An 11,734-nucleotide genomic window follows, 5' to 3' on the forward strand; every position below is an offset into this window, starting at 1 on the left:
TTTTTTAGCTATCGCTAAAAATCTACCCCAGCATCTTAAGATTGGTTTTGTGATCCAGGGTCACATATATTAGAGAGTGGAAATGGCCTATAAGTACATCTCTGCAGCCATCTGCTAGTGTTAATTAATACCTTTTTTATTTTTAAATAAGTGTTTGCTTTCCTACATAATGAAGCTTTATAAATGGGGCAACCTATGAAGGATGAACAAATATCATCACAGTAAAAATAACTTTCAAATTCATTAATGCTAAGCTTTGAAGTGCTGGGAAAGGTTGTGTGGAGCATTTAAAAAACATTAGACTATTTCTGCCACAAGTTGTTCCTGTAGTTTTACTATGTTAAATCCTTGGTAAATGGTGGGTATTTGCGTTTATTGAACATCGTTTTTCCTGGTTCCCACATCAGTTGCGTTTGTTCTGATATTAGCTTTAAACAGTTGCCCACAGAAAAAAACATGGGGTGATGCATCACCACTTCCTGCGCCAGTGATTGAACTTTTGTTATCATTTTATCATTTTCAGTACTGTGAACTCTTCCCTTTCACACTGTGAACTCCCTTCCTTTTTAACACTTTAGTGAGTGCGTCGCCCTTTCACGCTTGAGAAGAAACCGCCTCTGAGGCAGTGTTGCACAACTTCCCATCTCATTTTAGTTTCCGTGAAGTGCAACTGTGAATGTGATTTTTCAGAGATCCTCTCAGAATAAATGAAACTGGTAGTTACAATTACGGTAAGATGAACATCTGAATTACTTTTTATATATATATTTACATCTATAGATTATATGTTTTTCTGGAATCATTTGGTTTGATGACATGCATAAATGAGAATACAAATAAGGATATACAAGAGAATATTAATAAACATGCATATGCATTTCTCATCCTTCAGATGGTTTTGTTGGCGCATATTAGACTATTTGTATATCTTGTCCTTGTAACTGGAATTTATAATGGTATGTACTTATTTACTCTATCACATTGTATGAATTTTTGGCCAATTAATCAACATGTTTCATAAACAGATCTTTTTGTAATAGACAAAGTTTTGATGCAATGCAACTGTGTTTAACAGTCAAGGCCTGGACTTACCATTACAACATAGACATTAATATGGACTGGACAACAGCTCGTCAGTGGTGTCAGAAGAATTACACTGATATGGTGGCCATCCAAAACCATGCAGAAGTTGAATACCTCAACCAAGTTCTACCTTTCAATAAAGTATACTATTGGATTGGCATTAGGAAGATTAATGGTAACTGGATGTGGGTTGGGACCAAAAAGAACTTGGACCCTGAAGCAGCAAACTGGGCAGAAAATGAACCAAATAACAAGGGATCTGAACAAGACTGTGTAGAGATCTACATTAAGAGGATCAAAGAAACAGCCAAGTGGAATGATGAGAGGTGCAGCAAAAAGAAAGCAACTGTCTGTTATTTAGGTGAACACACTTTATAACATGAATTATTATAAAGTTTAACTGTAAATACATTTGGAATTATTTAAATAATACAGTTTTGTGTAATACATATAAATGTATATGATAATGTACATCGATAATGATTATTTTAATGGTCTTGCTGTCAAAATAATGAAAATGTTTTTCATATGGCATATGATATTTTCATATGCATGCTTACATAAACTTTAGTTTAAACTTGTGCAGTTCTTGACCTAAAAAATGTTGAAGAAACTTAATATATATTAATAATTTGCAACATGAAAGTAATGCTATTTTCTGTCAATATGTTGTCAGTGTGTTTATGAATATGATAATAAATTAAAATAATATGATAAGACGAACCCAATTTTTAATATCAGGCATCTTAATGTAATTTTTTTGTGCAGCTAAAATAAGTGGAAGCGGATAATAGCAGAAACATTACACATGGCCACATCTAGTCATTAAAGCTGCTCAGTCAGTTAAAAACAGTTAATTCTTTTTAAGTATATGCAGTATATTTGGAGAGATTAATTGCAGTTTAATGCACATTAACCACTGTTGAATAATAAGTATACATTGTATCCAGCTCTGATTGAAACCTTATCCTTCCTTTGTGGTCATAACATCTTATTTTCTTATTTTGCAGCCTCCTGCTCAAAGGAATCCTGCAGTGAGCATGCTGAGTGTGTGGAGACTATTGGGAGCTACAAATGTCAATGTCTCCCAGGTTTCATGGGGCCACGCTGTGAGGAAGGTGCTGTAGAATTGATCCAAGTTGAAATATTTGGTCTTCATTGTGTGCATTTTGTAATGAAGTTACCAAACTAAAAAGTAAAAAATATATAATATTTGATTGCTGATATGTTTAGACTTGTTTTAAAAACATTTTACCCTTACAGCTGTCCAGTGTCTGCCCATTATTGATGTCCCTGGTGGTTGGATGAACTGCACTCACCCTCTTTCCATTCATAGCTTCAACTCCAGTTGTGACTTCAAGTGTGAGGAAGGATTCGAGCTCAAGGGCTCAAATACAACATGGTGTGACCAGACTGGGCACTGGACACACAAACCCCCCACTTGCCAAGGTACTGCATGTCTGCAGAACAGTCCTCATTAAATCATCAGGCAGTTGCTGGTTCATTCAAGTGCACTGAATGTGAATGAATGCTTTTAATAGTTCTGAGAGCAAAAGAATAGGGCACTTCCCTTCCTCTGTTGAGAAACATTTTAATGTTGGGAAACAGTGCTACCCAACATTAACACACTTCTAGACACACCCTAGAAGTGCACAAACTGTAAAAAGCACTGTTTTAAGCTATTTTTTCTGTTTGAATAGACAGTAATCGATATTTTATGCATTCATCGCAGTGGTGACCTGTAATGCCATCTTGGCTCCTGCAAATGGTCATCTGACATGTGCTGATCCTTTGGGGAAATTCTCTTTTCGTTCTTCTTGTAATGTTTCCTGTGATGAGGGATACAAAATTAGAGGAAAAGCTACACTCACTTGTCTAAGTGATGGCATTTGGTCAGCACCAACATCTGCGTGTGAAGGTACATGAATTCCTATATGATTTCTCAGTTTCATACTGAGTAACTAAATACACATTTTCATCACAATGCAAGTGACAAAATCGTTTCTACACTCACACATACTCAGTTACTAAGTCTATAACTCTCTTCTTATTTTGGCAGTTGTAAAGTGTGGTCCACTGAAGCCCGTGTCACATGGCTCGCTGCAGTGTTCTGACCCTGTGGAGTTTGCTTATGGCTCCAGTTGCTGGTTAAAATGTGATTTTGGTTTTGTCCACAATAGTACAAATTCCACTCACTGTACCAAAGAGGGAAAGTGGAGTCACATCCCTCCTGTTTGCCAAGGTAACATGCATCTTTAATGCATTTATATTTACGTACACATACTGTATCTTCAGGTCATACTATAGTTATAGCAACAAAATCAGTTTATGAGATGCTTCTGGTTTTCCTACAGCTATACAGTGTCCGCCACTCTCTGATGCGCCAAGTTATGGAAGCATGAGCTGCACACACCCTCTCTCCACCAACAGCTACAACTCCAGCTGTGAGTTTAAGTGTGAAGAGGGTTTTTTGCTTAAAGGTGCAAATTCCACACACTGTGATCATACTGGGCTCTGGACACACAGCACCCCGAGTTGTACAGGTTTGACATCAGTTCATATAGTTTTGGTTGCCCTACTAGCATTAAAACTCTATTTCACTAATAAATCTTCAGTTTATATCCTTAAATTTTGTCAGTTTAATGCTATTTTACATTTACATTTTACAGTATAAAAACTGAGTTGAAAAAGTCATTTAACTGATAGTTTTAATATTGCACAGACACTAAAAGTTTAATTTGCAGACAAAAACATGACGCACACAGGTACACTACATAAACTAGAAATGGGAATGCACAATTCTTGTGTGTGCAAACATATTTTTCTTTGTCCATACACTGTTTTCATCTCAGTTATAAGATGTGATGCTCTGGAGTCTGGTCAGCATGGCTCTCTGCACTGTCAGGACCACCTGGGAAAATTCAGCTATGGTACCTTGTGCTGGCTGGAGTGTGGAGCTGGATTTGCTTTAAATGGAAGTAATTCTACTTCCTGCACCTCACAAGGGAAATGGAGCCATGAATTTCCTGTTTGTCAAGGTATCTAACACTTTCAAGACCCTTTGATGCTACAGTAGGTCTGACTAAAGAGAACATAGATACGTTATTTGTATCACAAAGTTTCAAGACCTGTCCTAACATAAATAAATGACAAAGATTTAGCATCGACATCTTCTTTGTAGTATAATATCATGGACAGTACACACTTAAACTAAAGGTTCCAAAAATAATGGGGTTTCACAGAAATGCCATTAAGGGGGTCATGAACTGATTATTTTATTATTATTTTGTACTGTTCTCTGAGGTTTACTTATAATGTCATCAAGGTTTTTACATAAAAAAACATAATTTAGAAGTAATAGGCTATTTTCTGTCCTGTTTTGACCCTTCATTGGAATGCTCAGTTGGAATAGGTTGTGGCAGATTGTAGACTTGGAAGTAAAGGCCCACTGCTATGACTGGCTAGCAAACACAGCCTACAACCTTCACAGATGGACGCTGCTGTGATTTAATTTAAAACCGCATTAATACTCAGTACATATCAAACAATCTGTAATAACAGATAGCTAAGCGATCACATACAGTAATAAAAACAGTTACTCACACTTGTGTGTTGCAACATTGATGTCAGATCCAATATAGTCAGCACAGTATCATCTTTTAGTTTAAATCTTTCAAAAATACTGCATTGAATTGTGCCTTGTTGGTTTTTGTGTAGACCTGCTTTTGCCGCTTTAGTCATTTGCCTACTACATGTGCGAATCAGTGGGCGGGGCTTAACAGGCAGTGATGTAGAAGCAGGCATTGATCTTCTTCTGCAAAGGCCGTGTTTAGCCACACTATTACATCACAGAGTGGTGCATTCCACAACCTGTCTTTTTGGCAGACTAGCTTCAAAATAAACCATTTTTAGACTATTGAGAAAGTTTTGAGTTCTGTAGCTACAATGACCTCTTATGTATCAAAAGATCAAGGGAATTTTGATTAGTTTATGAGCCCTTTAAGGAACCATTGAAGGTTCCCCAAAGAACTTTTAAAGGGTTAGTTCCAAAAATGAAAATTAGCCCATAAATTACTCACCCTCAAGTCATCCTAGGTGTATATGACTTTCTTCTTTCAAAAGAATCCAGTCGGAGTTATATTACAAATGGTCTTTGATCTTTCAAGCTATTTAATTGACATTTAACGGGTGTTGCAGTGCATCAGTCCAAAAGAAGTGAAATAAATTAAATAAATTCGCCCATCCATAATAAAAAATTGTCTCACACGGCTCCGGGGGGTGAATAAAGGGCTCCTTGTAGCGAATCAATGCATTTTTGTAGGAAAATTATCCATATTCAAAATGTCTTGTCATAGCATAACTATTTGGTGTTTTAAACCGCGCAGGTGCGCGCGAGAGAGAGCCTATGGAGTCACCAATAATCAAAAAAAAATTACTTTCAAACATACTGACTGATTTAACTAACGTTAAATATAAAAATACTTTATTTAAAACAGCTAGTTCATACATAGTCGGACGCAACTGTCATATCGCATGTCCGCATCTGCGCAGGGAAGTTATCAGTCTAAATGATCTGCAAAATCAGTCAACGGTGAAAATCAATAGCAGATTTCATTTAAAGTCCAACAGTTAAACACTAATATTGGGCATAAATGAACATTTAAATATAAAGTATTTAAAACAGGTAAGTTGATATATTTGTAGTATAGTTGAATTGAACTGATGCATCAGTCATACAGCGCTCCGGACCGCGCCTCATGACGAGTCTGACGCACCATCACAGAAACAAGAATGAGATGCATTCTAACATAACTGTGGCATTAAACTCAGTTAATGAGGGCTCGTTTAATATATTGCACATACAGTATATAGGCCGTTTAGATTACTTGTTAAAGTGCAATGAAATACCTTATATCTGCAGACGATGTATGTCTGTTTGTGGATGGAGACTTTGTAACGGCAAAAACTATGTATTTTGCATGCATCACATTATAGTGCGGTGTGCATAAAAATAATAACAAGGCGGCAGATTGAACTTATTATCCATAGTGGTTCTCACGTAGTCCTTCTACGTCATCACCACATAGTGTGTTTTATAAGTTAAGTGATCAGTCTTTAAGAAAAGGACTACGTGAGAACCATGCACTATGGATGATAAATTCGCTCTGCCGCCTTGTTAATTATTTTGTCTTTACTTTATTTGTGACACCAAGAAAAAGTTAATCTCTCATGTATGAGAAGAGCGCGTTGCCGTATACCAGCCATTAAATGTGTGGGACACCAACTCGACGTTTTCTATCTCTTTCATTTCATGGATTTAACGAATTATCCGAGTCAAAGCGTTACAACTTCACCGACTACATGCTCTAATCCTACTGCGCGTGCGAGGTGTGTGCGTGAAATGCAGGCAGTGAAATTAAGTGAAATAGCTGGGCAGTTTAAAAGCCGAATTATAATAAGCAGCCTAATAAAAATAAAAATAATAGTTATTATTATTATAATCTAATACATTAATAGGAAAATGAGCCTAATATCGTCTTGATTATCGACAGAGAATTCTGCTTATGTCGATATCTCTGACGATCGTCGATACACGATACTATCGTCTATCGGCACAACCCTAGTATGAGGTCGGCGTTGCAGATGCGCCGGTGAGTCCCATAAAAACTAACGCTTGTTTCCAGGAGCAAAGGAAGCAAAGTTTCCTTACTTTAGCAAAGAAAAAACAGTTTCCTCTTGGCTTATATCAAAATCCTAAGACATTCTTCTTTACAAATCCTCGATTTGTACTTCTATATCGTGACCATTGTTTTGTTTTGATCTCTCCCCTGCACTTCTGAGAGGCGCATGCGCAATGCCAACCTCATACATCATCCACCCGGAACTGCTTCCTTGTACAACAGTGAGCGCAAGCTAGATTAAACAGGACTTTATTCACTTTATATACTTTACAGGACTTTATATACTTTACTTCTTTTTTGGACTGTTGCACTGCAACACCCCCTGAGTGCCATTAAATAGCTTGAAAGAGCAAAGAAAATTTTTTATATAACCCCGACTAGATTTGTCTGAAAGATGAAAGTCATATACATCTAGAATGACTTGAGGGTGAGTAACTGATGGGCTAATTTTAATTTTTGGGTGAACTAACCCTTTAATGGAACAGTTTTTAAAAAAAAATTTTAGGTTGAAGAACATTTTAATAACATGGAATATATATTTTTTTAAATCAATTAATTATTATTTATTTTCATTTATTTTTTAAAGAGTGCAAGAGCTAGAGCTTTTGATTCTCTGTTCAATAGCACGGCAATGCAGCCCCTTAATTAAACCCTCCCATGGCACTGTAACCTGCACTCATCCTAATGGGCAGTTCAGCTTCGGTACAGTGTGTAATGTGAGCTGTCAGGAAGGCTTCAAACTACATGGGACACCCCAAATGGAGTGCTTGGAAATGGGGAAGTGGACAGACACCCCAGCCTTCTGCTCAGGTAATCGCTCTTGGGAGTTCCTATTTCACCTCACACATGTGATATTTTATATTCATTTGTCACCTGATTAAAATGAAATGAGAACCAGAAAAAAGATATTGAATTTAAAACAACCTGTTTTGAAATGACTGAAACAGGGAAGTTAATTTTATCTGATGACATTTATTTATATTTTCCACAGCTCAACAGTGCCCCCATTTGACCGCTCCAGTAAATGGCTGGGTGAACTGCTCTCATCCTCACTTCTTGTTTAGCTATGGTTCACGATGCTTCCTGGGATGTGAGACTGGCTTTGAGATTACAGGATTGCCAGTCATGGAATGCTCTGCTTCTGGGAACTGGAGTCAGGAGATGCCCTATTGTGCTGGTATCTAGGTCTTGGCAAATGCTGAATTTGGTTAATTTTTTGGGAACCAATTCAAGACATATTCTCTTTAGGTTCTATTTGTTTAACTAACATTCTCAGAATGTTCTAAAAAATAAAAATGTTTAGCTGTTATTTTAATACACTGATGAAAATATAAAGGCCTTGATCAGACCTTTAAAACGGATCTTATTAAGAATCATGGGATGTAAAAAAATAAATAAATAAGAAACATTCTTCATTAAACATTCTCCTTACGTTTCTCTTTGAAATGGTAGCTGTTCGCTGTGAGCCACTTTCACTCTCTCATCTTCCGGAGCTGGGAACTCCACCCTCAATGAACTGCTCTCACCCCCATGGAAACTTCAGCTTTGGATCTCAGTGTACGTTCCAGTGTGCCGAGAGCAAGAAGCTCAGTGGAACCAGTCAGCTCAGCTGCACCTCCAGTGGGTACTGGACCAACTCTCCACCAAGTTGTGTTGGTAAGGCAAACTCTTTCTAACCCATCATTATTTGTGCATCAATTCAGCAGAAAAATACTGCACTTTAATATTGCACATATTGAATTTTAATTGCACTTAAAATGGAAGGCCACCAAAACTTTGTGACAACATTTATTATCTGTTTTAGTAAAGGAGATGTCAGTGGGTGCCGGCATGCTGATGTATGCAGCTGTGGGAGCTGCTTCTTCGGCTGGTCTACTTCTATTCGGAGGACTAATGTTTCTGTTGATGCGCCAATTGTTTAAAAAGGGTAAAAAACTGATTGATCCTGTTCCACCCTTGGAACAACCGTTTTTAAACTAATAAAAATTGTAATTTATTGGGATTTGACTAAATTAGTTGGTTGGTATTTAACAACATACTTTCAACATACTTTACATTTAACAACATACTTTATTTAGTGCTTGCAAACTGTTTAAATGTTTAGCTTTAGTACATTTACATTTATTCATTTAGCTGACACTTTTATTCAAAGCGACTTACAATTGCTATATATGTCAGAAGTCGCACGCCTCTGGAGCAACTAGGGGTCAAGTGTCTTGCTCAGGGACACATTGGTGTCTCACAGTGGATTCGAACCCGGGTCTCTCGCACCAAAGCACCAAAGGCATGTGTCTTATCCACTGCACCAACACCACCCCCTCCACCTTTAGCATGTACTATTCTAAAAAATCGCTACATGGACCAGTCCCATCACTTCCAGGAACAATTTAGCACTAAACGTACTTGTTCAACTGTTGTTCCAAACCTGTATGACTTTATTTCTTCTGTGGAACATACAAGAAGATACTTCTTATTGTTCTTTTTGTCCATACAATATAAGTCAATGTTAACCAAAATGTTTACCAACATTTCTCAAAATACAAATTCATACAGATTTGGAACAACATGAGGGCAAGTATGACAGAATATTTCAGTTATCTTAACAAAATGTATTCTTCTCCACTGCAGCTAATTACAGTCTGACTGACTCTTCATGGGAAGAGAATTTGAACCCAACATTTGAATTCTGTTAAAATAAATATACATTTAAGTAAAGTAACTGATATTTTCCATCTTGTTTTGTGCTTGCAATAAATAAAAAACTGAACTGAACTATGTGTTGTGTGTTGAAATATCCACGTAAGTAGGGCAGTTATTTGCACATTATAAATATACATTTATAGTTTCCAGCATTGTCATATGCTAATAATGTAGTATCAGTAGGACCATTCCTATCATTGTGACACCCTCACTAGGTGTGAGATAGACAGTGTGAACACTGCCAGAAACACCCTGTTCCACCCACTCACACACCCACTGTTAAGCATTGCCCTATGCCAGAACAGACACCCAGGTCAGAATGTGCTGCCTCTGGGCACTGTGCCCACTGTCACCCAGGCCCAAATTCCAGACTCGGGCCTTTAGTTGCCCCTTCACCTTCTATGTAAAAGGCTTTGAGGTCGGAAGGTAATGAGCAGTTTCTATAGCTATGGCCTCTACTATAAGTGGCAAAACATAACATTTACATGTAAAGTAACTCATTTTTATGAGCTATTTATAAAAGCCTTTTTTTTTAGTTAATATGTGACCCTGGACCACAAAACCAAAACCTTGAGATTTATACATCACTGGAAAACTGAATAAATAAGATAAATAAGATTTCCATGAATGTATGGCTTGTTAGGATAGGACAAGATTTGGCTGAGATACAAGTATTTGAAAGTCTGGAATCTGAGGGTTCATAGATTTTTTTTTTGTGAAAATCACCTTCTTAGCAATGCATATTACAAATATAAAAGTTCTGAAATATTTAGCAAATTTTCAAAGTATCTTAATGGAAAACGATCTTTACTTCCTAATGATTTTTGGCATAAAAGAGAAAAAGATAGCCTATTTTGACCCATACAATGCATTTGTTGGCTATTGCTACAAATATTTGATAGGAATGTGCAAATGTAATGCATAACAGGGCCCTTCTGTTTCTGCTGCTGGTCAGTAGGAGCTCAGCATTTAAGCACAGAAGGAGCTGGAAGGAGAGAGATGCACGGGTGCCTAACCAGTCGCATCTGTCCGGGCATTAACGCAGCGTGAAGCCAATTATATCGCTTAAGAGGGAGCGGGTCTGCAGCCCATCCTGGCACGAAATGCGTAATAAATAACTGATCAGCTGACTGGATGCCTCCTGGCTGCTATCATAATAATAACGAGGCTATTGCTACCCGCTGTGACCGTATGATAGCCGTTTGATTATTTTTCGTTTACTTTGGCTGCTTGGGTTGCCAAAGGCCAGTCTCGCGCCAATAAATGAATGAGGGACGGAGATGTGCGTGCCGTTGCGAATTACGTTGCCCATCGGTAAACCGATACAGTCATTCCTGTAAAATTAATTTGTTTATATTTTATTAAATATTCACAGATTACATCAAATGTTTTGTGCACTGTTAGGTCTAACTGCTGTGTTACTATATGTGAGTCAGTTTTTTTTCAGTGGCCGCTGTGATTAGCAGGAACCAGATCATGAGAGTCATGGGTATTTCTAGCCTTTTACTGGAGCACCCCATTAAAAAGTGTTACTATATACGTTACTGATATGCATATAGAGATTGTCTTTACCTGCATTAGGCCTACAGAAATGTTCACAAGCTGTATGAGCAAAAAAGAGCTGAAGAATCCACTAACCGCCTCAAACAATTCAGTGTGTGAGTATAGCCTATTGTCCGAATGAATCAAATCAAATGAATCGCTAACAATTTCAGAACTTTCGACTACAACGTTTAACCGATTTGATCAAAAGAGTGATTCTTATTGTGATTCTATTCGGATTAGTTACAATTCTGAATTCACAATCCAGCTGATAAAACCTGATGTGACAAAATATTCTCGATAATGGTCGGAGTCGGTTTTCATTCACCATTCGAGACTTTCGTTACTGAATCAAGGAATAGTAGTATACTAGTGATGCGCGGGTCGGGTTTTTTTTTCAACCCGCGGGTCCGAGAAGGGTATTCCTGCACAACCGGAGGCTGCAGTTTCAGGACCGCAACTCTTGGACCGCAGCTTTAGGACCCTAGTTTTTTTGTGACAGCGCCACCTACTGTACTGGATCAACACTAATTAAAGATGGACGACGTGGACAGCAATCAGACGGTGAGTACCGATATTTAATTAAGTTTTATTTTATAACGTTTAAACGGTGCGAAGATTACATAGTGAGAACTGCTAACTATGAATTAATAATTAATTCCCACCAAATTAAGAATTTGTGAGCTAGTTTTATTAATTACTACGACGTTAATTCGTGGCCATGATTT

The 11,734-nt window shown here is 37.5% G+C and overlaps 1 protein-coding gene across 1 annotated transcript; it reads left to right on the plus strand.

Moving 5' to 3' along the window:
* The first annotated feature begins 644 nt into the window (after positions 1 to 644).
* selp (selectin P) lies at positions 645 to 9,536 on the plus strand. The gene is made up of 13 exons (XM_059513618.1): positions 645 to 731; positions 893 to 956; positions 1,076 to 1,444; positions 2,094 to 2,201; positions 2,347 to 2,532; positions 2,816 to 3,001; positions 3,143 to 3,325; positions 3,438 to 3,716; positions 3,936 to 4,121; positions 7,389 to 7,574; positions 7,756 to 7,941; positions 8,217 to 8,420; positions 8,569 to 9,536. The coding sequence occupies exons 1-13, from the start codon at positions 708 to 710 to the stop codon at positions 8,742 to 8,744; spliced, it is 2,337 nt and encodes a 778-aa protein (XP_059369601.1). The 5' UTR covers positions 645 to 707; the 3' UTR covers positions 8,745 to 9,536.
* Positions 9,537 to 11,734: the final 2,198 nt, after the last annotated feature.

This window comes from Carassius carassius, chromosome 27 (assembly GCF_963082965.1).
Source record: "Carassius carassius chromosome 27, fCarCar2.1, whole genome shotgun sequence".
NCBI classification, from domain to species: Eukaryota; Metazoa; Chordata; class Actinopteri; order Cypriniformes; family Cyprinidae; genus Carassius; species Carassius carassius.

Coding starts and splice junctions, on each gene's coding strand:
- selp (XM_059513618.1), top strand. CDS start 708: ATGAAACTGGTAGTTACAATTACG. Junction 7,575..7,755: donor CACCCCAGCCTTCTGCTCAG/GTAATCGCTCTT, acceptor TATTTTCCACAG/CTCAACAGTGCCCCCATTTG. Junction 8,421..8,568: donor CTCTCCACCAAGTTGTGTTG/GTAAGGCAAACT, acceptor TATCTGTTTTAG/TAAAGGAGATGTCAGTGGGT.